Source organism: Phaenicophaeus curvirostris, chromosome 16, assembly GCF_032191515.1.
Source record: "Phaenicophaeus curvirostris isolate KB17595 chromosome 16, BPBGC_Pcur_1.0, whole genome shotgun sequence".
NCBI lineage: Eukaryota > Metazoa > Chordata > Aves > Cuculiformes > Cuculidae > Phaenicophaeus > Phaenicophaeus curvirostris.
In genome coordinates this window covers 8,771,266-8,798,523 of record NC_091407.1, presented here as the reverse complement: position 1 = coordinate 8,798,523, position 27,258 = coordinate 8,771,266, and the positions used below count along the sequence as shown (strand labels likewise).

General features: G+C 46.8%; 1 protein-coding gene across 2 annotated transcripts; it reads left to right on the top strand.

Moving 5' to 3' along the window:
• The first annotated feature begins 10,373 nt into the window (after window positions 1-10,373).
• LOC138727430 (mesothelin-like) lies at window positions 10,374-26,653 on the top strand. 2 transcript variants are annotated; one of them, XM_069869842.1, is made up of 26 exons: window positions 10,374-10,416; window positions 10,521-10,548; window positions 11,284-11,368; window positions 11,987-12,148; window positions 12,572-12,774; window positions 13,436-13,527; window positions 14,152-14,282; window positions 15,076-15,197; window positions 15,636-15,804; window positions 16,115-16,330; window positions 16,429-16,599; window positions 17,562-17,708; window positions 17,810-17,859; window positions 18,161-18,281; window positions 18,601-18,686; window positions 19,240-19,369; window positions 19,480-19,670; window positions 20,417-20,507; window positions 20,974-21,085; window positions 21,323-21,507; window positions 22,207-22,353; window positions 22,579-22,712; window positions 23,299-23,426; window positions 24,021-24,115; window positions 24,859-25,048; window positions 26,082-26,653. In XM_069869842.1, exons 1-26 carry the CDS (start codon window positions 10,389-10,391, stop codon window positions 26,174-26,176), a joined length of 3,309 nt encoding a protein of 1,102 aa, XP_069725943.1. In that variant the 5' UTR covers window positions 10,374-10,388; the 3' UTR covers window positions 26,177-26,653. The 2 variants fall into 2 exon arrangements, with proteins under 2 accessions (XP_069725943.1, XP_069725939.1); XM_069869838.1 differs by lacking the exons at window positions 10,374-10,416; window positions 10,521-10,548 and having other exon boundaries at window positions 10,562-11,368.
• Window positions 26,654-27,258: the final 605 nt, after the last annotated feature.

Below are 27,258 nucleotides of genomic sequence, written 5' to 3'. Positions count from 1 at the left end.
ACGCTGCCGTAAAGCAGAACCGCCAGGTTGTATCGAAGGGGGTGCGCCACACTGTCGTAAAAGCGGAGGCGCCGCACTGCCGTAAAAGCGAGAGCGCCATGCTGCCGTAAAGTAGCTCTCATTCTATAAAAGGAGCGAGCGGCGCTGCCGGAAAGGGACGCGGGGCAGCAATGGCGGGTGGTTGTGGGAGGTGCTGCTGCTATAGGGGCTGCGGGGCGCTTGGTGGTTTCCAGGCTGCAGTGGGAGGTGTGTTAGGCTGAGATAAGGTGTAGCGGCTTCGGAAAGGGCGGTGGCATCGCCCCTGCCCTGGGGCTGCGTCCAAAGGCGTCTTCATCACAGGCGGTGGGAGGGAGGGCACCGATACCGAAAATGCCGGCAAAGAAACTGGCCAAGACTCGTTTGGGAGCTTTGGGAAGCCTTTATCAGGCCTTGGCAGCGTGAGGGAGTGAGCTTTGTCAGTCGTGTGCGAGAATGTGGAGCTGTTGGAACGAGTCCAGAGGAGGCCATGGCGGTGATCTAAGGGCTGGAGCCCGTCTGATCTGAGGAGAGGCTGAGAGAGTTGGGGTTGTTCAGCCTGGAGAAGAGGAGGCTCCAGGGAGACCTTAGAGCAGCTTCCAGTGCTGAAGGGGGCTCCAGGAAAGCTGAGGAGGAGCTTTTTACAAGGGCATGGAGTAATAGGATAAGGGGAAATGGCTTTAAATTGGAAAGGGGAAGATTTAGGTTAGACATTGGGAAGAAATTCTTTACAATGAAAGTGGGGAGGTCCTGGTGCAGGTTTCCCAGAGCAGTGGTGGCTGCCCCATCCCTGGAGGTGTCCAAGGCCAAGTTGGATGGGGCTTGGAGCCCGTGATCCAGTGGGAGGTGACCCTGCCCATAGCAGAGGGTTGGACTGGGTGAGCTTCATGGCCCCTTCCAACCCAAACCATTGTATGATTTATTCTATGATTTTTCCTGAGCATGTTTTGAAGGCTGGGCTGGGCTTCTGGCATGTGTTAGCTCTGAGCCACCTGCTGAAAATTGGTCTTCCAGTACTGTAAGCAACCATAAAACTGGCTGTGCTGTTTACTTCTGCCTGCTGGGTGTCAGGGGTGTCCCCAACAGGCATAGCCTCAAGACCCTGCCCTGCTGGATAGCTGAATGGTTAGGGTTAGGGCATTGCTAAACAGCACTTGTGCTCTCTAGGGCAGCCAGTTGGTCACCAGCATGAATAGAGACCTTGCTGAGAGAGAAAATCAGGGGTTTGAGTAATTCCCTTGTTTCTTTCAGCTTGGTGAGGCGTATAATTCCGGACAAGTTTTGCATGTTTGATGGTAGGTGGGTGTTGACTTTGTATAACACAAACATTGCAGAGGAGATTATATAGGGGGGAAGAGAGAGAGGGAGGGAGAAAGCAAGTGAAATCTCTTGTGTAAACCTCTGGCAAGGTGCAATGTGGCATTTGGGTTTGAATTCCAGCTAGAAGCTGATACTTTTTGCTATCTGGACTTTTTATCTGGTCTTACTTATCTCTGCTGCCTTTGTATTAGTCTCAGTGGCACTTTCTATAGCAACGAGAAGAGAATAGCTCTGGGAGTGTTGTGTGGCCAAAGCCAGGTTTGCTCTGGAGTTACTACAGCAAGGGATAAATCAGGATTTAGTTTCAGTCCTGAGGACACTAAGGATTCGTTATGTTTGATGGTAGGCAGGTCCCTGAGCCCCTTGGCTTTCCTCTCTCCTCCTTTGCAGCTTAGAAGCAGCCTCAAGCACAGGCTCTCAGCGCAGGCAGGTGAGGACAGACAGTCTTGCATGAGCTGTAAAACACAAACCTTCAGTATCAGGCTCTGGTGGCCCCACTGGCATTTGTAGGTGGGGGCACAGTAACATCTCAAAGCAAATAATGTCTCTTTTCACATATTCCCTGCTTGTAACTGAATGCTTAAGCAAACAGAGGCAAGACAAGCTGCTTATTGAACCAGATATGGTCTTGTGTATAAGAACATCTCTCACTGGCATTTGACAAGTAGGCATGTAACACCGTGCAGTCACATAGTGGATTGTGACCTGTGCTTACGCATTCTTTATAGATCTACGCTGAGATAAGGGTCAGTCCTGACCATTTGAAGCTATGTTTGCATTGGGAATAAATCTGAGGGTATAATTTTTATTCAGTGACATTCTGCGCCAATCGCAGATTTGAATTCCAGCTGCTCCTTGAGATGGAGCTGTGCATTTTCATTGCCTGTGTGGAAAGTCGCCTCCCAAGTATAAATGCTCGTGTAGATGGAGACTGCTCTGAACTTATAAATCTAAAATGGAAATAAAATGATAGAATCGGGGAATGGTTTGGGTGGGAAGGGACCTCAAAGAACATCCAGTTCCACCCACTGGTGGATCAACACCTCCCACTGGATTGAGTTGCTCCCAGTCCCATCCAGCCTGGCCCTGAACACCTGCAGGGATGGGGCAGCCACCACTGCTCTGGCCAACCTGGGCCAGGGCCTCCTCACCCTCACAGCAAAGTATTTCTTCCTAAGATCTCATCTAATCTCGCCTCTTTCAGCTGGGATGCCCTGGTGAACACCTGGAGAGCCCTCCTGGCTTTCTCTTCTGTAATTCTGCCAGTAGTCAACAGTGGGTTTGGTCCAGAGTATCGGGAGCGAGGGCAAGACTGCGGTGCAGAGGCAGCAGTGAGCCCTGGGACAATGCCAGCTGGTTCCCTGCCACTGGAATCACAGTTCTCACATGTGGGGTTTTTTTTAGCAGTGTTTCCTTGTTTGTGTTTTTCGAGATAAGAAGGGGAGAGGCTCCACAGAGCCTTGTGTCAGTTATTGGGGCGTCTTCCTTTGTGTGCCAAGTCTCACTAAGCCCGAGATGTGTACAGGGAGGATAAAAGAAGAGCTAATTGCAAGTTATGATTGTATCATATCACTGTTTTTGTGGTTTTGGATTTGTTTATACCTTAGACCACAGATTTTTACATCACTTCTGCCTTTATCCTTTTCTGTCAGCTCTCGGTGCAACCCTTTGCAGGTGGCTCACGCACCTCCCTTGAGCAGCAAGCCCATCTGTTCCTTGCCCCACCAAAGAGAAGAGCTTTGGTTTAGGTTGAGACTTGACCTTTCTGTGTCTCCCTTTCTTTCTAGTTCTCTGTCCAGTCTACTTTGGAGATCCTCCTGGACGGTGCTATTGTGTCGATCAACCTCTTACCTGTGATCCAAAGGAAAACTCTAGCAAAGGGTTGGACACCAGAGCTCCATTGTGTTGTGCTTCTCCAGGACTATTTGATGCGGTCTGTCTTAACCGGGTGCTGTGGTTTTCTTCTGAAAACTCTTCTGTCAGTGTCTACATGTGCATTCTCAGATCCCAACAGAGAGACGTGGATTTAAAGAATAAATTTAGTTTCCCTTTTGCAGCTGCGTGTCTCTGATTCAATCGTGTTGTCCCTGCAGGGCCCTGACAGATTTCTTCTTCATGAGGCAACCCATGATTCTATAAGAAATGCCAAGTTTTTGAGATTACACAGCCATGCATTCTTTGAACCCCTCCAGGGATGGAGACACTCCCACTGCCCTGGGCACCACTCTGTTAGTGAAGAAAATTCTCCTAATATGCGATTTAAACCTACACTGGCACTACTTGAGGCCATTTCATCTCTTCCTATCCCTTTTTACTTGGGAAAAGAGACCAACACCCACCTCACTACAACCTCCTTTCAGGTAAGTGTAGAGAGCAACATGTGTTCCATAGCACCTGCAATGCTCAGCCTTTTGTCTGCCCCTTTTGGTTTCTCTTCAGGCTTTCTTGTTTTGTACTTAAACCTCTCCTTCTGGTTCTGGGTCATGCACTGTGTTTAGGGTTGATGAAAAGGAATGTGCTGGTGGGGTTGTCTGGACCCAGGGAGTCACAATAGCCTTTGCAAGGCTGGAGAGGAGCTCAGCTGTCATCTGACCAGTAAAAGCCTGAGCCCCATCCCGTAAGCTCCAGAACTAATGGGAGAACTGACTCTTCTGAGAAAGCACAAAGCCTCTTTCGTTCTGCATGAAAGTGCAATGACTTTGGGCTGAGCAGGGTGTGCGGTGTGCATGGAGGGCATGGAATAGGGAAGGATTTATCATCTGGTGCCACACCTGGCTTAATTTATCCGGAACACCATGGCAATCGAGTGTATCGTTTAATGTTGCTGAAGAACACTTAAGCCATTCTTGATGCTACACATGCACAGTCAAGTTGGGTGAGCAGAGAGTTACTAAGGCACTGAGTTATTTTCCCATGGTGCAAACCATATCTCAGACCTGTCCCACTCCTGCCCATCCACCAGGTTTCATTGCCTCCTCACCGGCTCTGGCCTCTTGGGATGTGTGTTAGAAGTCGTGATGCAGAGCTGGGCTTCCCTTCCTGCTCACTGTCACTGGGAAATTTGAGATTAGAGATCTCTAGCTGTCTCCCACTGAGAGTGAGCTTGACCAGGATTTCTGTTGGATGCTCCCTGTTCCCACTTGTTTGCAGCCCAGAAGTTCATAGTGGGCAGGGAGAGCTGTGGTTAAAAGGAGGGGAATGTGGTGCAAAGGAGCAGGATGACGGGGAGGGCTGTGCTGCTGCAGAGGTGATAGCTGAAGGCATGCTGGGCTCTGGACCCTGAAAGACTTGTCTGCCTAGTGTGGGCTGCCAGTGTCCCATTCTTACTCAGTCATGGTTGCCAGCTGGATCACTACGTGCTGCCCCTCTCCAGCTTTCCTGCAGCCCCTTTCAATAGTGGAAGCTGCTCTAAGGTCTCCTGGGAGCCTTCTCTTCTCCACACTGAACTACCCCAATGCTCTCAGCCTGTCCTCAGCAGAGGTGCTCCAGCCCTCGGATCATCTCTGTGGCCTCCTTTTATCAGTAAGTAGAGGAAGGAATTCCTGGAGTAGCCCTGTCCTGGGAGAGAAGCTATATTTTTGTTGTCCCCTATAAATGCCAAACATGTCCTGTGCAGGGCAGGGGGGGAATGCGCCTATTCACTGCTCTTATGCTGTTCACTCTATGCTTCCTGGCTTCAGGGTCATTGTTTCCTACTGTATCCTAGGGATGACGAGCATTAACAAAGAACACATTTATTTGTACTGCTGAACACTTGTATTCTCAAGATCTTACAGGTGTGTCCAGTGCTCCAAATCCATCCTGTAATTTCCCATTTAGTTTTGAGAAGGCAGAGCCACACCCTGGTTTGCTCGGTGAAAAGCAGCCCTCCTTGGATCGTACCCTGCACACCGAGTGCCTGGTGACTGGCGGCTTGGAGGTAAGCACACACCCAACCCTTCGAGCTGGGCTGTGAAAACCCTTCTCCTCCTCTGCTAGAGAGGAGCCTGACTTTGGGGCATTGACAGCGGTGAATTCAGCTGAACCAACTCTGAATTCGCTGCATGCAACCCCACGCTTTCCCAAGCAGAGCGGACCCTCCATAGTTTTCTGTGTGCTTTGGGTCTAATTTCAGGTAGGGTTTGTGGCTTGTGTCAGTTTGCTTTTGGGACGGTTGCCTTTTAACTTCCTTCCTCTGAGTTTGGTTTTGCAATTAAGTGTTGTTCATGTTTGGTTTTTCTTGCCTGAAATAAGGTGATTCCTTGCACATATGGGCTCTCTGAAGACCTTTGCAGAAATGCTGCCTTTACTCCCAGGGCTGGGCTTCCTCCTTTTGGTTGGTGAGTATTACCGGGAGGGCAACCGCTGTCCTGGGAGGATTTTTCCTTACCAGCAGCAGTAGCTGAGATAATGCTCAGAAGAGAAAATTGTACTGGAAGGCCACTGGACGTTACTTTGGTGGCTGCTCTGAATCCCCAGCCTTTAGTTATGCATGTTTGTTATTGTACCTGTCAACTAAGTCTATTAGTTTTTGTAATAATCGGGGTGGAAAGACAAAATCTGAACTCATTCTCCTCCTGTCATTGGAGAGCTGTCTGCTGACTGCTTCTTTTGTTGGAGTCACCAGATCTCTCTGGGAAAGCTCTTAAGAACTAATCTTTGCTGAGTCTGATTATTTCTGTATTCTCCTACTTCCCTTCCTGCTGTTTTTTTGATAGCGAGGGATTCCAGAGCAGGATCTCTGTATCCTTCATTAAGTGTCAGTGCTTCAGTCCTTGTCCCTCATCACACTTGGGGTCAGGTTTGCTGTGAGCGTTGATGACAATAGAACATGGACTCGTAACGTTCCAAACGTGAGCCGACAGCTGGGGAACAGTTACACATTTTCTCTGCTGTAGGCTTAGTTATCGGTACTAAAGGAAGGAAAACTAATACCTTTTTTTTTTCTTTAATTAAGCAATTGTTGCTATTCAATACTGACCAACGTATTAGGGACACCTTGATTAAAATGTTTTTTTTTCCAGTCTGTTAACACACTGCACGAAGTGTGATGTCTCTGTCCAGCAGAACTATACAGGTTGCTCATGAAAGTTAACAACTCTTAATGCAATTGCTTTTATTTCTAAGAAGTCAGAGATTTTGGTGGCGTGTTCTCATGTTTTCAGCTGAAAAAGCGGAGATTTAGATGAGATCTTAGGAAAAAATGTTTCCCTGTGAGGAGGGGGAGACCCTGACCCAGGTTGACCAGAGAAGCCGTGGCTGCCCCATCCCTGGAGGTCTTCAAGGCCAGGTTGGATGGGACTTGGAGCCCCTGATCCAGTGGGAGGGATTGGAACTGGATGGGCTTTGAGGTCCCTTCCAACCCAAACTATTCCATGATTCTACGTTGGCCCCTGGCTCAGCATGCAGCCGTCGGAAATCATTCCATGTGTTTGGGCAGTGCTTGCCCCCACCCATCTACCCATTTTCTTCTGTGGATGCCCTGAATAATGGAGACGGAGGAAAGGCAGATTATCAGAGATGTGCTGAGCTTGTAGGGGATTTTCATCCAACAACTTGCACGCGCTGCTCTTTTGAGGATGGATGAAAGAGAGAAGACAGAAAATACGTGTTTCTGAGAGTCACTAAACAGGTTTCTGAGAGGGAAGGATGGGGGATCAAAGTGTAGTCGTGCCATGCCATGAATGGGAGTGGCCTTGTTGTAAAGAATCAGTGGGGAGACCAGGCAGTGCTCAGCAACCTGGTGACATGGAAGGAGAGACTGGAGAGCAGTTGAGCTGTGAACAGCACAGCATACGCAGGAGAAGGAGACAGTCCCTTCCACTATGGAAGGCTTCAATGCAGCCTGGCGTGCCTGTGCACCAGTCACACATAGGAGTGGACATGATGTTTTGCAAGAGTGTTGCTCCCAGAGTGATGTGCATATCTCTTAGGTGGCTCATGACAGCAGCTGAGGCTATACCCTTTGTTGTGATACAGTGAGGATTTTTGTGACAGTAGGTGAGTCCTCTCTGATCTTGCAGAGCAAGAATCCACCCTTCCTATTCCTCCTCCTCACTGCGCAGGTGTTTCCAAATACTGCTCTTCTGAGACAATGGGCCAGTTGGCAAGCTTTAAGTTAAACGTGTAGGAGCTTTCCAAGAGAGGAGCCAAAGGGCTGGGCTACCTGTTCCCAGGATTCAATCCTGAGGTGAGCAGGAAGTGATTGTCACATGGAAACCACCCTTCTTTGTCTGCAGGCAGGGAAGCATGGCCTCGACGCCAGCCTCTGGCACTGAGCTCCCGGTTCTGGGTTTCCTAACTGTTTTGGAGCTTCTCTAAGAATGAAGTTAATGTGTATTCAGGTGGGAGGAAGGCACTGCATTCACTCAGCTATGAGTATGCTTCCCTAGCCCGTTACTTAGTGACAGTTCTCCATTAATTAAATTATTAAAAAGGTGTTGCAAGAAAGCTGTTATCCTAATTAGGGACTCTTCTCGTCCATCCCTAGAAGCTACTTTATAATCCCCTTCCTACTGCAGATCACTGGGCTGGTGAGCACATCCATACCCAGGAAAGCCACTGCTTTCTTTTTCCTCTTCTTTCTGCTCTCCCCCATTGCAGTTCCATGATAAGGATTTCCCATCCGGTTGATTTCTGTGCCCAGATATCCCTGGGTTTGGCTGGCGCTGCCCTGGGCCAGCTTAGCCCAGCCCCTTAGCCACATGGTGTGGAGGAGCCACAGGAGGTTGCTGCTGTGGTTTGGGGCTCAGCTCCTCCACATTGCCCCGATGAGTCACTTCTGACCAAATATTTCTGGATAGCACAAATCCTGACTGTGCTTCCCTCAGCGGGGTGTGAGGGTTGGGAGTCACTGGTGCTTTGAAGCCATGTACATGGCCTTGAAGCCATTCGTACAGAACCTGAGCTCTGCCACATCTCCGTGTGTTGGGCACTGCTCTGCTGACCCTGGACTGGCTGCCCCATGGGTTTAGGAAAGGAGGCATGGATGGGGTTGATCTCTGCAGCCACTTCAGCCTCCTGTCAGCTATGGTGCCTGATCCAAAGTCACTGAAATTGGTGGTGTTCTCCCTGCCGAGAGGTAACTGCCAAACTTGCAGCACTGTGTTAGTCCTTGAGCCGGAGAACAAGGCTTGCAGAGAAGTGAGGATGCTCTGGGCTTCAGGGACCCCAAGATGGGTCAGAGGATGGGAGGAGAATGGCGCAAACTGGGCAGGCTGTGTGATGTGGTGGTGAATGAGTGTGACAAGGGACAGCTGTGTCAGACAGCTCTGGGGGACCCTGATGCCTGTCTGTGAGCTAAGGGTTGGGCACCGCTGCTCCAGGAGATACGTCAGATGGTGCTGACCAACTGGGTCCCGAGTTCTCCAATAGAGAAACGTGCTGAGAAAACCAATTGTGCAGATATTCAGTGCTAGCAAATCGTGGCAGAGCCTCTAACCATTGCTTTCTCCCTCTCCCTGCCTCTCCTTTCATGGAGGGTTTGTTGCATTCTTGTTCTGTCCTGTCAAAAACCAGTGGGAAGTCTTTACCTTCTCCTTTCTCTATCCACAGGGGATGCTGAGCTTAGCACACTGTTGATCTGAAGTAAATAATAGCGATGCCAGGGAGATTTGAGTTATTTGTTGTTGCTGGTTTCCTAAGCCTGCATTTCACCACCTTTCCCTCTTCATGGTATTGGCAGGGGAGTTGCAAATTGCGATCAGGAACAATGTAAAAGTTGGGAAACACAGAAGAGATAAGTGGAGGGCTTGCACAGACCTGCCGAGAGCCAGCAGGACCAGGTTAGCTTCTTTCAGCAAAGCCCTGTCAAGCTCTAGGGCAGCACTGGCCTGAGGGCTGTCCTACCTTGGCATTACCTGCATCCCGTGCAGTTTGACAGCACGGGGTGATTTTAATCCTGTTGAGGACTTGGCAGGAAAAATGTATGAAATGCAATGCAGGCTTGGCTAAATGGATGTGTTGGTGGGGACACTGAGAAACGAGGAGAAGCCGCAAAGCTAAAAGCATTGTGGATGTGTAAGTGCGGTGAGCATGGTTTCCCAGGCTGATTGCTGACTATGGGTTGGCCATGGTGCACAAGGGATGCTGGATAAGTAAGTCCTGGAGAGAAGATCCATTCCCAGAGTGTTGTTTCTGCCCCTTTTCCTTTTCGGGGACAGAGATGCCTGCAGTCTGTCACATCATGTAAGACTCATATCTGTCCTTTGTGAGACTGACCTGGAGTGGATGGAGGAGTGTCTCATGTCTACTCAACCCATCAGCTGTCACAAAGCCAAAACAGAAGGGTCTGACAGTCATGATTCTGTTAAATACTTTGAAGAATGAGGAATAAAATTATGAAGTGAGTTGAGTGATGTTCAGGGTCTGTTAAACGAGGCAGGGGCTGGGCTGTGGGAACGAGCTTTGTCCTGGATTTGCTGCTTAAATCATGGCACGTTGTCTTCCAGGTTGGCAGGCAGATGCTGCAGCTTCGGCTGGGATGTATAAGGTAATGCTAATTTGTGTGTTTAAAATGTGTGCCATCCGTGTCTTTACTTGCAAAGCATGTGTGGGTTGGTGGTCAGTGTGGGCCCCTTCCTGAGGTGCATTGGTAGGAATCAGTTGCCATGAGTCAGATCCAATGTGTTGAGCATGGAGGTGGATGGGAAGTGCCCTTTCTTTTCCTGGCTCCCAAGCAGTGGGTGGGGATGGCTTCCCCAGGTCTTTGCAGGGCTTCAGTGCAAGCACATCACCAGACAGTTCAGTGAAGTTGACACTCATTGACCACATTCAAATCATCAGGACAACTGTCCATCGCATTGGTCCTCATGACCGAGTGATGGGAGGACTCGCATATCCCTGGGTTTTGCAGCCATTTTTAGCCCAGAGCCAGTACAGCTGCAAATTTTGCAGGTTGCAACCGCCTAACATGGCAAGATGCGAGCTCCGGATCCAGGCACTTGTGTGTTTTCAGGCCAGATCCAAGCTCAAATGGTTGTACCTAACCTGCTTGTCTGTGTGCAATGATCACAAATAACATGGTGCTACCATTGTAACCACATGATGAGCTCGTCTCTTCTCTCTTTCTCCCGATGCAGTGCTCCAGCTCCCCTGTCAATGGTGAGTTTCTTACCTTTCTTAAGAGAGATCAAGACACAGTTCTATAAACATATTCTTATCGCAGCTCCCTTATCTTTGTCTCTCTCTTTTTTTCGGGGAATCAGAGTCTGCTGTGTGTGCCTCTGTGCAAAGGTATGTGATCCATCAGCAAATTCTCTTGGCAGCATTTCCCTTGGGAGTGATACTGGTTTGTTGGGATGCAGTTCAGGTAACAGGAAGCCTCTGAAACCAGGTGCAGCATCTTTCTCCCCACAAAGTCCCAGGGTTGCCTGTGGGTAGGACAGGCTCTTGTTACACCCATTGAAATAGTGAAAGGAAAATGTCTTTCTGGGGCTCTGTGTTTATGCAGGACAAAGAAAGGCAGGGCATGTCCCTGATGTGTCAGCCAGCCTGACACAGCGGGGGTTTACTGCTCCAAGAACCTTGGCATCAGTGCTGAGCTTGGCTTGGGTGGTGGTGGGGGCATAAAAGGTCAAGCAGGTCCACTTCAAGCCTTCCTTGCACTTGATTTCTACCTAAAGGGGAACAGTTTACAAGAACTCTCTCCCTGCTCCCAAACCATGCCAGCAAATAATAATTATCCGTATTGTTGGTTTGTTCCTCTGTGTTTGTATGGACTGCACCTTGTTGTTATGGCTGCCTGGCATCACTCCTGTTCTTTTATGGATGAGCTGTCCTGCTGCAGATGGACAGAACTTCAGTCAACAAAAGCATGTGGTCAAGGGCATCCAAACACCTTTAGTTGGGCTTGGGCAGCTTGTGCTCCATGCCTGCATTCGCAGACGTGTTGCTGACAGTGCCAGCTCTCAGTAGGTTCTGCCTGGCTACTGCAGGGCTGGAGGCCACGTCTTTGCTTCTTCCCAACAGGGTCAGCCAGGAGATGTTTCTTGAGATAGCCCGTGGCCAGGCTTCCCCCTGCAGCCTCACTCTTGGTCAATACGCCTGTGCACAGGTAATGACAATTCCTTTCTTCTCATATTTTCCTTGACAGTCCCAATCTTGACAAAGATTTGTATTCTTCCATAAATGTTTAACAAAAAGATGCCATTTCATCAAATATTTATATGTGGGGGCTTGTTTGTTCTGTCATTGAAAAATGTCTCTGGAATGAGGAGGTTCCCTGTGGAAGCTTCCACTTTGAGCAAATGGTCTTTTTATTTTTCAATATGGGAAACCATTTTGAGTAAAGTTTTTTCAAAGCCACTCTTCCATAAAGTCAGGGGGTGGTTTTGGGTGGAAAGGGTCCTTAAAGATCATCCAGCTCCAGCCCCCCTTCCAAGGGCAGGGACACCTCCCACTGGATCAGGCTGCCCAAGGTCCTCTTTGCTTGGGGAAAGTGCAGATCAGGTAACAGAAGGATCCAGCATTCAGAACTGTGTAAGTTTAGACTTGCTTTGAGTCAGTGTATGTTGAAATTTCTTTTGTCAACAAGTTTCGTCACCTTACAGAGCTGAATGCTCACATGTAGCTAAGCTGGTAAAGCAGACCTGAAAAAGTGTGCGTCCTGCAGCATCTCTCAATAAGACGCAGCTTTTATTGTCTTGATAAGGATTTCCCTTTTCTTTTCCAGAATGCTTGGCTCCAGGACCTTCAGGATGATTTTCTCATATCCTTGTATTCTTGCCTTGCCCCTAAATCTGCCAGTGCTATGGATCCAGAATACTCCATTCTGTTTTTCTCTAAATATGATGCCAAAAAACTTGAAGCTGCTCTGACTACATTCAGTGAGCGGGTGAGTATCACACATCCAGCATTCATTCACCTGAAGCTTTAATGACAAGGGAAGGCAAAACCATGGGCCAGCACAGCTGCTCAGCTGTTCTTGCTCACCCTTAATATTAACTTAAAGGGCACCTCGGTCAGCAGATCACCACCACCAGAGTCCTGTGCTGTTAAAAACAGTTGGGAAGGCAGGAATAACAACCATGAATTCATGTGGAAACACAGAGCAGGGGTTTCAATGTGAATTACAGGCTGACTGTATCCGAGTTGCGTAGATATTGCCATGGTGGAAGGATTCCTGTCCAGAGAGGGGATTATTGCAAGGAGTGATTCTGCTCATAATGTTCAGATTCACATGGATTTATGCTAAGGGTTTTTTTAGAAGTCCATATTCACTTGAATTCATGTTTTTCTTCTCATCTCTTGCCCTCAGTTTTCTCATGTGCCTCTTTCTCTCGAGTGGAACGTTATCTTCTTTAATGGCCTGTGGGAGAGGATGCAACAAATACCTGACATTGACCACCCACGTGTTTTGTCTCAGTGGGTCCAGGAGGGGCTTCAGCCATTCCTGGTCCAGCCCAAGGTCTTTGCTTGCCTGCATGCCAAAAAAGTATCATGTGAGACATTCCAGAAGATGTAAGTGCTGAACCCAAGCGTTGTTTCAGTCCCATATTGCCGAGATGCGAAAGCAGCCCTTACTCCAGCCTCTCAAAGCAAGAGGCTGAACCCTAGTAAGCACTGTGAATGGATGGAGGCCCATCCAGGGGCTCTGAGAACTCTTTCTAAGGCTTCAAAACACACCCACTGACCATGTAACCAGTTGTCCGCATCAGTCGGTGCACGTGTGATAACCCTGTGTTTCCAGCACAGTGTCACAGGATTGGCAGTGCAGCCCCCAGGTGGTTGTGGAGGGAAGACATAGAATAGAATCCTAGAATCACTTGGCTGGAAAAGACCTTTGACATTATCAAGCCCAACCACACTTGTGCACTACTAAATCGTATCCCTAAGCATTTCATCCTATCTTTTAAACACCTCCAGAGATGGTGACTCGTTGACCTTCCTGGGCAGCCTCTGCCAGTGCTTAAGAACCCTTCTGGTAGAGAAGTTTTTCCTAATATTCAATCTGAACCTCCCCTGGCACAGCTTGGAGGACATAAATCACGTTGGTTGTTTTGATAAGAGATGAGATTGATAATATCAGTCCTCAAGTAACATCCAATTCTGTGAGAATCCAACCGTGCCAGATCTGACTTCATCTGTGTTTGAGATGTCTGCCTTTCTTGTCCATCTTCAGAGTTGCTGCCCTGGATGGTGTGTATTCAGACCTCACAGTGGAAGAACAGAGGAATATTTACACCGAGATCAAACAGTATCTCATCCAGGATGGTAAATTACTTGATCTTCTTTGAGCAACAACAGAATGCTTTAAGCCACTGATGTATGCTACAACATTAGCTGTGATCTGTTAGAGGGCTTCACAGATTCTTTTATGGTTTTATATTGTCTCTTCCATGGAAACAGGCTGCGAATGGGACAATGATAAGAGGTATTAAGATTCAGTTCCCTGCCTGAAGGCTGTATTAGTCCAGGATTTTATAAATTAGCACAGTCAATCCTGTTCTGGCTTACATCCTCTGCAAATGGCATTTACTGCTTTTGTTGGGAAGGAGTGGTGCAGGGTTGGGCTCTGAGAGCTAAGGAATTCAGCCTAGAAAAGGGCCCTGGTAAGATACTGCCCTGTCTGCAGGCAGTAGCTCGAATGCAAAAAGTTTTTGATAGATTTGAAAGGAAGAATAAAGAGATATTCAGAGAGGGGTGAAAAAATGTGCATTTATAATCTGAATGTAGAAATGGGCGTATTTGAGGCTAACATGATCAGAGGCACTTGAGGACCTCTCTGCTGAGTCCTCTGGTAGACTGAAGCCTCTTCAGCATTCGGAAATCTCCATTCCCCACTGATTTCCAGATACAATGTGAGTCTATAGCCTTATGGTCTCTGCTGTCTTGCAGGATCAAGCCAGAAATGCTACAATGCAGCTGTTCCAGGTCTGAATTCCACTGCATGGTTTCACAATTATCTGGGATCATTTTTGGAGCACGCTACTGCTGGAGACGTGCAGCTTTTTGGTGATGAACAAACAGTAAGTGCAGGCTTGTCATAGTGATTAAGAACCAGTAGTGTGCAAAATACTTTGTACCTGGGAGGTTGTCTTCCTGCCCTGACCAAAATTCGTGGAGATGCTGCTGGCAGGAACGTTTCACTTGTTTATTTATGGAGAACGGTCACTTCGGTTCTTACTTTTGACTGCATTGTGACTTCTTGTGATGAGGCACTTGCACAGAAGCTGGTTTCTCATAGGTAATCATAGAATCGTTAAGGTAGGAGGAGACCTCTATGCTCATCCAGTCCAACTGTCAGCCCCACACCACTGTGCCTGTGAAACCTTGTCCTGAATTGCCACTTCTACATGCTTTCTGAACCCCTCCAGGGATGGAGACACCACCACTGCCCTGGGCAGCCTCTGACAGTGCTTCACCACTTTGTCAGTAAGGATTTCTTCCTTCTATCCAATTTATACTTCCCCTGGCACAACCTGAGGCTATTTCGTCTCATCTTATCCCATGTTACTTGGGAGAACAGACCAGCACCCTTGCAAACTGGAGTCAGTAAGAGGAGCAAACCCAAACTTTATGTCAAGATTGAACTGATGTCTGGGCCTGGTTCAGTGAACAACTGCCCCAGGCTTGTGTGTGTGAGTGGTGCTGTAAGGGCAGGACTGTGTCCTTTAGCAGCTCTCCCATCTTTGTGCCTTACAGCAGAGGGGCTCACGTACGTCTTGCATAGAGAGGTTCAAGGGACTGTCAGGATTAAAGTATCCATCTAAATTATTTTGGGGGTTTGGTTTTTTTTTTTTCCCATGTCAACACCCTCAGCTTCAAAAATTTGCCCGAGATCCAGTGAATATGGAGATGATCAGCAAACTCAACTTGCTTCACGAGACGGCCGTGTACTACACCTCGCTGCTGACCTCTGGACCTGGTTTTCCCCTATCGAGGTATGGGACCTGACCTCACTTCCGACCTGATTTGGAATCATAGAATCCCTAGGTTGGAAAAGACCTTTGAGATCAAGCCCATCCTTAAGGAGTAGGGGTTAGCATTATCGTATGACTTAGCAAAAGTTTGAGTGGTGATTCTGATAGCTGCTTCCATAAAACCTTTAAAGCATTTTCTTGTTGCTCAAATACTTGCATTGCACTTGTTCTTGGGGAGGGCCAGACCCTAAGTTCCAGCTGGTGCCAGCCACCAGCGTATCTTGCGTGTGTTTGCAGCTTTGCATGACACAGCAATGCTCTCTATAAACAGGAGCATCAGAGCTAAAATATATCAGGGGAAACATGGTGGAAAAGAACATCCTTTGGAAAAGGGGAAAGAGCTGACAGAGACGCTGTTTATCACACTGGCAACCTCTCCTCTTTGTCTCCCACCTGCAGCCTCCCAGACAGATTTGTGTGCTACCTGAGCCCCTCAGCAGTGAGTAACCTGGACAGAGATGATGCTTTGAGTCTGGCCCAGAGGATCAGTAAGAACTGCCCGTTGAACCAGACACACAGAGGAATGAGAGAGCAAGCTCCCTCCTCCCTGACAACAGAGGAACTGCAGGTAATTTCCTTTCCAGCCCCATGACTCAGTGTTTTGTTCACCTAGACAAAATTTATGAGGGTTGTGGATTTGGGTCTCACACCTCCTTCTCTGTACAATCCTGCAGATCACGTTGCTTTTTTTATTGTGTTTTCTGGCTGGTGTTTCATAATCTGAAAATTCTCGGTGGAGTCAATCCATCATCAGGCTTTATCACCTGAGTTTGAGGCAGAAAGACCAGTGATTTAAGATATCCAGAGGCTGTAGGATCCAAGAGGCTCGCATCATTGCTTCTCTGACTATCTTTTGTGTCTGTGTGGGACCTTTTCAGGTTGCATCCTCTTTGGTAAGAAAGTTTGAGCGTTTTCCTCCTGCAACCCTGCGTGCGTTGGGCCAGGCTGCAGTTGGGCTGTCCATATCTGATATCGAAAATGTCATCAGTGATAGAGACCTTGAAGCATCCATTCCTGCCCTGGGAGAAGTTCGTGGCTGGAATGCTGAGCAGTCCAGCGCTATCATCAACAAACTGCTCAGCTCTGGCTATCAGGTAGGAGGGATCAGGTACAAATACACCTCACAGTTGGCATAGCTGCCAAATGATGTTTGTCCTTTCATGTACGCATCCCTCTGTGTGTTACCTTCCAGATCTCGGATGGACAGAGCCTGGCAAAGCTCGGGAGCTTGGTGGCTGGTCTCAACAGCAGCACACTTCAAAGTCTGCCTCCAGAAGTGATCTTGGAAGCCATTAAGTTGCCTAAGTTTGTTCAGCAAGTGGTGACCCTGTCCTCTCCTCTGAAAATGACATTTGTGGAAAAGGTGAGGCTGTTTTTCTCTTCAAACATCATAAATTAGCAAAGCTAAGAACACTGGTTACCTCGGGCCATGCATTGACACACACTTGCAAACCCAGAGAGCATTCCCTTGGGGGTATTTGCTCTTGCTAAACAGTGTGTGTGGCAGGACAAGCATTTGAGATGTCCCTGTGCCTGTATGGATGTCCTTGGCTGACAGCCAGTGTGTTCTGCAGAGCCTCTTGGAGACAAAAGCAGGAGAGAGAGTTGTTTTACAGGATGGTCCTTGAAACTGTTTCCCACTGCCTTCAAAAGAGAAAGGAGTTTGGTTATGGTTTGGAATGAGAACATGCGAGAAGTGAACACAGCTTAGTAATCCCCTTTTAGGGTAGACTGATCCTTCAGCAATGCCTTATTTCGTCCTCCTGTATGATTGTGTAGGATTTGGACACCCCTTTGCCTTTTTAATGCCATGATTTTAGCCTTTTAGTTGTATGTGTAGCATTTAAGTTTGTTATTCATCCTCCCTCTGGTGGCAAAGCCCCCTGACCTGTGTTTGGCACCAGAAGCCCTGCTTACACCATGCCAAGGGGCTCTGTGTGAAGCATTAGGAAAATAACATCTCATTCACCACAGAATTGCTCTGTGATGTGCCTTTGGCAAGTTGAGACCTTGTTTGGGTTGGCAGAGAAGAAAGATGTGTCCCTCCTTTCTGGCTGTTAAACATTTTTAGGGCATAAAGCCAGGAGGTAGGAAACTGATAAGAGACTGAATCGTTCCCATTCATCAAGACCCACAGGTATTACCTCTCCTAGGGTGATGAATGCGTCAGACAGGCAGTATTTCATGGTGTTAGCTCTCTGAGCTAACACCCAGCTGATCAACAGGGGAATTTGCCTGGCTTCTTTCCAGTCATTTCATCTTCAGCAATTGTTTACTTTAGCAACAGCATTTGAATAATATGGGTTTGGTTTTTCTTTTTTAAAGGCTTCTTCTAGTCTTAGCCACCCTGCTGACCTGGTTAAATACATTCCTGATGCTCTGGCCAGTTACATTCCAAAATCGCTGCTTGTTTTTGGGGAAGAGAAGCCAAATATTCAGGATCTCAACCGTAAAACGTGGACCCGAGAACAGGTATTGTGCTAGCGGCTTGTGTCTTCCTTACCCCTCAATGTCAGCTTTGGGCTCTACAGAGTCTGCTCTGCAAATCTATTGACACGTGTATTGCTTCACAGGCTGCCATGTTTTTCAATGATGTGGTAAAGACAGAGCCTGATTTCAGCAGGTAGCGTTTTTCTTCTCTTCTTCCATTTTCCGTGCTCGCTTTGGTTGCCCAGAGCAGCGGTGGCTGCCCCATCCCTGGAGGTGTTCAAGACCAGGCTGGGTGGGGCTGGGAGCAACCAGATTCAGTGGGAGGTGTCCCTGCCCATGGCAGGGGTTGGAACTAGATGGGCTTTGAGGTCCCTTCCAACCCAAACCATTCCATGATTCCATGATTCTATGAATGGGGGAGGTTTATGCTTGCTGTACTTGTCATTCCACGTGTGGGAGATCAGCATTGACTTTTCTTTTGAATTGATATTTAGGCTTTCCCGGTCAGTCCTGCAAGGCTTCACCTGTGCAGCTGCCAATGTGACAGAAGCTGAAAGATTTCAGGATCTGGCCAAAGTCATGAAGAAGAAGAATGTCAAGCTAGGAGAAGACCAGGTCAGTTCCCATGTTTCAGAATGCTGTGTTTGATGTTGTCATGCAGATGGCAGTGAGGATTGTTCAACGAGAAAACCACTTACAGCTTAAGGGACTAGAACAAAAGTAACTGGACCTGCGTCTCTGTCCCACAGCTCTGAATTTCCCTGAAGAGTGGAAAAATCAAAACACAGTTGGCTAGATTTCTTATGAACCAAACCCTCTAATTCCTGGATTGTTTTTCTTTCTTACTTTGGAGCAGAGTAAAATCTTTATTTTATTTTTTCTTACATTTTCATGGTGCTTTCTTTCTTTGATGTAAACCGTGGTGTCTTTTCAGCTGAGTTGCTTAGTGAAGGTGGTGACGCTACACGGCATTCCCAGGGATTTAGACAGCTATCCTGAAGACCTGCTGCTGTTTTTAAGGTAACTGTGCTATGGTTTTTATGTTGTTACTTCAGTACTTAGTGGGGAAAATGAGGTATAACTTTGTAACCTAGCTGGCTAGTTCATATTTGATGTATATTTCAAACTCATTCACACTGCAGAAAGCTTTCAGAAGGGTTTTAATGTCCGTTCTGATTCAACCATCCATCTTATTAATATAAACTATATGAAGCTCTTTTTAAATATCTCTCCGGATATGAAACCAATGTGCGGTCTTAGTACTTTCTGGCTTCTGAATGTGCTTTTCCCATACAACATTTTAAAAAATACACGGTAGAGTGGAATTCTTTGTCCCCGTAGCTACCCATGATGGTTCTCTATCCAAATCTCAAACAATCCTGAGTCTCAAAACAGATTCCTTAAGTTGAAAAGAATGTTTAAAAGACTAGGATCTTTGGGAAGAGCAACTGCATAGAGTTTAGTCTGTGGATGTGGAAGATGTTACATTGGACACAGCATATGTCGAACAGCCTTGAACCTGACCACCTGTTAGGTATCATTCACGGAATTCATGGAGTATTTGTCTTTCTAGTCCTTCAGACTATGCAGCAACAGGAAGCTGTAGGCAGTACTTTGCTAATATTGGGAAAGCAAATCTTGATGTTCTGCAAAAAGAGTCACCTCAGCGGAAAGAGCTGCTCTTGGAGGCATTAGCGTGTCTGGTATGTGGTGTGGGGACAACTCTGCACAAAGCCAGGGAGAACTTGGGGTTCACAAATGTTCTACAGTGGCATCCAGTTTTATTTAATGCCTCTGTCTCATATTACTTCAGAAAATTCCTGGCACGCAAGTAAATGAGGAGGATGCTGAAATTCTGGGACGTCTGGTCTGTGACCTGGGTGGAGAATACATCAGGAATTCTGGTGGGACTCTGCTGAAGCGATTAAGCCAGTGTGAATCTTTCCTGCCCGATCAAGAAGAGGCTATTAGGAGTGTCATCAGCAGCGGTAGCACTACATTTGGGTATGAACTTTTCTTCTGGGCATCAGCAAGGGAGTTCCCTTAAACAAAACTGTTGTCTTGGTAAGACCTGAGACTCCAGCCAGCCAGCTGGATCAAAAACTTGAATAATTCGTTGCTTTTGAATATCATATTGGACCTTTTCCATTGTTTTATCTGAACTTCTTTCAGCTGAAAGGTTTGGGTGGAATTCCTCTGAAAAAGACATTGTCACTTCTGTATTTTACCTAGTACCCTTATAAACCTTTCCTCTGGTCTGTTTTTCATTAACTAAAATTCTCCAAGATGTCCTGATGAACACGGGCAGGCTGTCAACCACTGACTTTCAGCCAACGTTCTGTTTCTGCCTGTCAAACTAAACATGTTTAGTAAATCCCTGACTATATCTAACAGAAACATTGTCCAGGGAGGCAAAATGTTTTCCCTTCCTGTGTCAAATGCCCTGAGATCTTGGCACTGAATTGGATGATAGTAATCAATAGATATGCTTTGGGTTTCATGCTTAAGAACATAATGTATTTGTTAAATGCCACTTTCCCAGCCAACTGCTCTTGTTTGTGTTACTAACAATTGCTCCTGCTCTGGCAGAATGAAGTTTTGAGTAACAGGAACTGATTGAGAAGTTTTAGGATTGAAGCTTTGTATTTTATTAACTTAAAATATTAGAAGGGCATAATTCTGACAGCTTTTAAGGTGTTTTTTGTGTTGTTCTTCCTTGAAAGCTAATCCCTGCCAATTTTTGATCACAGGCCTCCTGAAGCATGGTCAGCCTTTACCTTGGATGAGCTCAGTGGATTGATTCCTGTATTTGACCACAGCATCTTGCAGAAGATCCCCAAGGTGGGTTATTCTGGGGAGTTTGGGAAGCACTCCTAGATCCTGCTGTATGGAAGGAATGTGATGGGGATTGTTCAGCTGGTACATTTTCAGTAATGTCTTCAATTAAAAATGTGGTGCCAAAGGGGAAGGATGGTCTAAGAGAAGTGAGGTTTGATCAAGCTGACAGCCTGGAACTGACGATCTAGATCACTGTCATCCTTTCCCTGTAGCTCTCGGAAGAGAACAGCGGTGGAAAGCAGTAGTAACTATACCCAATACTTTGTGAGGAGGTAAAATAATTTATGGGGCATACAATGTATTTTAAACATTTAGAAATGTGCCTTTGGCTCACCAAGGAAAGCCTCTAAGCTTGTAACAGCAGGTCTGCTGTCCATAGTTCTTCAGCAATGAAGTTTCTTGTCTGTGTGAATAGCAACTTGTTATATTGAGATTGTGCTATCTCCCTGACAAAATATTTGTCTTGCAGAATGCTTTAATTGTTTGGCTGAAAAACTTTGCACATGATTCCCTTCTGTCAAGGGAGCAGTTGGCCACTGTTGTTGAAGAACTCCTGCCTAAGAGGCATAAGCGTGCTGAAGGTATGGGAGCTTCCTCTGACCTGTAATGACAACGTTCCTGCTGTTGTCAAGGTTGACTCTTATGCTTGTGGATCTCTCTAAATGTATCTGACCTGAACTACCAAACACCTGGTGGCAGGTGACCTGGGAGGGAGGGTGGTACCGTGGTTGCGTTCCTGTCTATCTCCAGCAAGAGAGCATTCAAAGCTTGAAGCAAAAGGATTTGACACTAAGCACATTTGATAATTTCTTCAACAGGCTGCCCAGCTGGCAAGGAGATAACACAGGCGGTTCTTGATAATGAACTGATGCCTATTTGGTACTCACCTGACGAGTTGCGTACTTGCCTGAAGAACGTCTCTTTGGAGAATCACCTCTCTAAGATTCTGGCCTACCCGTTCAGTGTTCAGCAGTTAGCTGTGCTGAAGAGGCATCTGGATGAGGTAATGCTAGGCTGGAGAATGTCAAATTACCTACCAATGAGATTACTCAGGACTTCTTTAGTTTAAGTGTCTCCAAGGACTGAGGCTCCTCCATCTCTGGGCTCTCTGCCCTGCTTTGCATGTTGTGTGCTCCTGCCCCCTGTGCCCAGCGTGGCCCTCTAGCAAAGACCAGCAAGCCTAGCAGACTTTGCCAAAGTCTGTCTTGTACCAGGGAGCCCAAAACCGCACGTAGTATTGGATGGTGCCTTGGGTAACCTGATCTAGTGTGATGTCCCTGCCCATGGCAGGGGGCTTGGAACTAGAATCTAGAACTAGAAACTTGGAACTAGATCTTGGAACTAGATCTTTAAGGTCCCTTCCAACCCTAAATATTCTATGATTCTATCCAGATTGAGTCTCACCACCTACCTGGAAGGGGAATAATAATTTCCCTTGACCTGCTGTGCTGCTGCTGGGGAAGCCCAGGATCTGATTACCCCTCGTATTTCCCACTCTGGTCTGTATTGAGTCAGTTCACAGTGCTTCAGGTTTTGTTTCTTTCTGTGGGGCCTAAGCCATCGGGCAGCAAAAGGACACATGCTCATGGAATCTCACTGGCTTTGCTTTCTTATTCCTTTTGGGCATTTCCACATTAATTTTGTAAAGAGCATAAATTCATAATCAGATGTGTTCACAGCAATAACAATGGTCTTTCCATAGATGTATCCTGATGGGTATCCTGAGAGTGTGCTCTCCCAACTGGGCCCCCTCCTCTCTTTCTTCACTGCTGAGGATGTTTCCAAATGGAAAATAACTTCAGCTGGCACGCTGTATGCCTTGCTGAAAACTCAGCCTCCTGACGACCAGGTAGGGATTTGGGTTTACTTTTCTGCCTGTGTTTGCTTTCTGGTTTGGGAGCTGCTGTCTTAGGACCAGCTTAGTGTGTTCAATGATGATTCACCCATCCTGGAGGTCCGAACATATAGATTTGACATTATCCAATGTTACATTTTTGTTTTAAATTCTTGCATTTGTTTTTCTTTTGAGGATGAAAACAGAACTTGTGATTCAAATTAACTTTTTTATTTCTAGGCTTCTGTGATGATTAGACGATACCTTAGCTTGGGAAACCCTTTGAATGCCACTGCACTGAGTGCAATTGGTACGAGATACGTGTGCCTTGTAGATGCGACTGAGTTGAGTAAGATAGACTCCAACACCTTGAAGTGAGTCAAATTTTGGTGGCTTCTTGCAAAAGCACTTTCCTATCAGCAAGTGCAGTTTCCTTTTCTTTCCACTTGTGGCAGGAAATCTGGGAAGCAACTTACCTGCTCTGTGTCCCCTTTTAAAAGCCTGCTGTTCTCCAGCCTGCCGGGAAGGGATGAATCATAGAATCATAGAATGACTTGCAGTGAAGCTCTCTTTATCACACCTTAGCTGACAGCAGATATGGGCTGCATGTATGCTTTTATCTAGAAGCAAAAGAGAGTTGATTAAATTTAATTTAAATACCCTTGAAAGGCTGCTAAATGAAAATAATTAAATAATTCTATCTTTGCAAATATACAAACTCATGCACCATCAGGGCCAGCATAACTTAGAAGCCATATCATTTTGAGCAGGAGACCGAGTGCTGCTTTTTTTCTCTCTGCTCCACTCCATATCCCTTCTACCTACTGGATTCTTCTCTACAGGAGAAGGTGTGGTAACCTGTCCTATGGAGAGAATCCCAGAGACACCGAGAATAGCTCGGAACTTATTCATGTTGAAAATAATGAGATCTTCTCTCTCCAAATCTTCCTTTTCCCGCAGATTGGTCTCTCTAGATCCGTCAGCCTGCCCACAGCCTACAAAAGACATCTTATATGCTAAAGCAAAACGGGCTTTCTCAGATCAGCACAATTTACCTGCTTACTATAAGCTCATCGAACCATATCTAGGTATGTAAAAGAACCATGTGTTATGGGGAAAGAAAAATGTCTTAGCCAGAAACTGAATGGATGTTGAATGCCATCTAAGGTGTGGGAATTTTCAAAGCCAAGTTGATAGAAGTTTTGGAGAGTTTGGGTCTTTTCCAGCTTGCAGAGGGCATAAAATATTCTTAAAAGATTCTGTACCCAAATCAATTGCCAGGGAAAATCAAACCCATGACATCTGGGGATGGGTAAGATCTGCCAAAAATCAAGCTTCTAATGCTTAACGCTTATCTCGCAGCACTTTTCCATGTCAGAAAACCTAGATTTTTTTTTTTTTCCCCTATTTAGCCAGAAATTTATTCGCAGCCTGAGCAAACTCATCTTGCCCTTCTGTCTGGTGTCTGGCATTGTCCCAGGTTGGTTTAACAGCCAACATAATAAAACCTCCCAGCAAAATGAAGTAGGATCCATATATTCTGCAGTCAGAACTTGTTCTCTTAGCAGTCCCAGCCTAATAAGTTTTGGAAACATCATTACTGCTCTGGTTTATGCAGATGCACAACACTGCTCACTACAGGCTGTCCTCTGCATTGCTGTACTTTCTCTTTTTGGTCCCAGGAGGTGCTCCTGCAGTGGATCTCAAAGCTCTAAGCAAGGACAACGTGAACATGAACGTTGGTACTTTGGCAAAGTTAAGAAAAGACTCTTTGATGGTGAGCTGAATCTTGAAGTTGTTTGAGTCCTTGCATTCCTGTCATGCTAAGCAGTTGGTTTTGGTCACATTGTTCATTGGTGTAAATCAGGAGTCACTCCATCAAATTCAGAATGAATTGGGCACTGGAACAGGCTGCCCAGGGAGGTGGTTGATTCACCTTCCCTGGAGGTGTTTAAGGCACAGGTGGACGAGGTGCTAAGGGACATGGTTTAGTGTTTGATAGGAATGGTTGGACTCGATGATCCGGTGGGTCTCTTCCAACCTGGTTATTCTATGATTATGATTCTATGCTAGACCGGTAGAAAGTGGAGAACTGGCCTGAAACCACTTAAAAAAAGCAATTTGGAGTAATACATGGATGCTAAGCCAGTCTTAATGGGGAATTTCTTGAGACCAGGCTCTCAGCAGCAGTGGCAGGAGTAGAGGACAGGTGTCCACCAGAGTACAGCTCTGTGACAAACAAGCAATGCCATCAGTTCTGGAAGAAAGCCCAGTGATTTGGGCAGGGACTGGGTCCCCAGCTTGTGTGTAGGAGACTTGACATCACAGGACAATGGCAATAGGCTTTGAGGAACTATTATGTTCATTCACTTAACCTGAGGCAAGAGAGTTCAAGCTAAAATCACTCACCAGAAACTGGTCTTTGTTGTTCTTCCTAATAGAAACCTCATCACTTTCTTGGTCAGAGGTGTTGTTTCCATGCTTTTCTGTTTATGATTCTTGCTTTTTGATTTCTTCTAGAGCCTGACACCCTCTGAGGTTCAGAGATTGCTGGGGATAAATCTTCGTGAGCTGACGAAATGGCAGAACACGTATCCCATCCAGGAGTGGATCCAAAGGCAGAAACAATCGGAACTGGATAAACTGCATATTGGGCTCACTGGGGGAACGCAAGAAGGCTACATTAACATCGTCACGCCCAAATTTCAGCGTACGTACTGTGTGTTAGGACCTGTGATTGTTGGGCTCTAAATATTTATTTTGGGGTTAGAGCAAGGAGAAAAACTGCCTTGTGGAAGCAAGATGCTTTAAGTTGTCTTTGAGAGAGAAGTGAGTGCATCAAGCTGATGTAGCATTAGGGGCCTTGCTGAAGCAAATGGTGGCCTTGGGCAGCACTGCCAAAGAGCTCTGCTCCTGCTCTCAACAAGTGCTTGTGCCAAGGCCCTGACAAGTCCTGCTGGCTGCTCTTGTGCCAAGAAAGCAGAGACCTCTGGTCTGGGCTGCAGCAGAGACCTTCTTACGGTGCTTGTCACTACCCACCCACTCAGCCCCCTAAAATGTGTTGGGTAGTGTTCACCTCCTCCCTCCACCTCTTGTATCCAGGGCTGCAGTTCAGTTCTGCTGAGGAGGCTTAAGCCTTGCAGAGCAATTCTGGGTCAACATGAGAAACAGTCCTGTAATCCCACTGAGAACATCTTTGCTGGCTTCACAACTCAACTAAGTGAGCACTTCCAGAGCTTTCTCCTCTGCTCTGTGTTGAATTTGTGCTAAGACATAGTGGTGTTGTCAGTGGTGGCTATTGACTATAGTTAGAAAGCCAGAAGTCTTCTCTGGATGTGGCATAATCATGGGGTCCTCATAGTGGCCTTCCAGTACCTGGAGGGGTCTACAAGAAAGCTGGGGAGGGACTTTTACAAGGGTCTGGAGTGACAGAATGAAGGGGAATGGCTTTAAATTGGAAAGGGAAAGATTTAGGTTAGACATTAGGAAGAAATTCTTCATGATGACGGTAACAAGGCACTGGCTGCCCCGTCCCTGGAGATGTTCAAGGCCAGGTTGGATGGGGCTTTGAGCACCCTGATCCAGTAGGAGGTGTGGTGTCTCTGCCCATGGCAGGGGATGGAACTGGATGGGCTTGGAGGTCCCTTCCAACCAAACCATTCCATGATTCTTTAAATCATTCCCGTGGAGGAACGATTCAGTTGCTGATTTCTCTGTGCTGATGTCCCCTCTTTTTCCTCTAGAACCCTCCTCAGCCCCATTGGGTCCTGTGGCCATGACGCTCCACCTCCTGCCTGCTCTGCTTACCAGTTTCCTGATGATGTCGATGTTGTCTTGAAAACCTTCCCTTGAGAGACAGCAAGAGGAAAGGCCTGTGCCCTGTTCTGAGGCCTTGGGAACAGCCACGCCTGAGGGGTGAGGTGATGCTCAGTGCAGGCAACTGTTTTCAGCCCAGGGTTCACTTCTAGGTACTTTTCTCTTTCAAATCACCCCCACAAAAAATCAGCGTTCAGTCTAAAGGGAAGATTTCAGGCTCTTCAGAGCAAGATCTTTGTTCACCTTTTATTCAGACCAAGCCCAGGTAAGGCCCTGACCTGTTACTGCAACAGAAATGATGTCACTATTTCACTGCACAGCTCCAGTGGGTTTAAGGGTGAGCAAATTGACTGTTCTGCATGTTAGCGCTTACGTTTCTCAAAGAGCCTCATCTCTTGACACTGCCAAGACCTCTGAGTGGGAGTGAAGTTTTCCAGCTGATGTTAAATAAAGGATGGAACTAAGTAAAAAGCACCAGACACAAATTGATGAGTTGCTATCGTCTCTTCATTCAGACTGCCCTCACCATCGTGTCTGCAGGTATTGGTCTAAACTCAATGGTCAGGAACCCCAGACATGCCTGTTGCTTTTCTTTGGTGTTGACTAATTGAGTCTGAGGGCTGAGGTTGTTCTCAGCTTCCTCATGGGGAGGGGAGGTATGGACTTTGTATAAAATTTTCAATGCTTTTTTAATTCCCACTCATTGGGAATTTCTGTCCAAAAAGGCTCAGCCAGTATCCGGCCCAAGATCCCCTTTTGCCCCAGGAGGAGAGCCTGCAAAGATATAGATGTTCGTTGTCCATGAGAACAGGACAGCCTGGTGTGTCCTTTAGTGCAGACTTCTGGGTGACGAGATTCTTCCCCAGTGCCTGCATCCTGCGGTGCTGGGATGTTGCTTGGATGGGAGAGAGCCCAGAGGAAGAAAGAGAGTCTGCATTTTAACAGCATTGATTCCCTCAGAGAAATCTTGGTTTGTTTCTTTGTGCCTTGGCTCACTCCCATCAAAAGACACACAAGAATCTCCTCAGCCTATCAAGACTGAAATCAGTAAATGGAAGATCTGCATGTTGAAGGGAGAAACACTCTCTTGTGGTAGAGCTATTA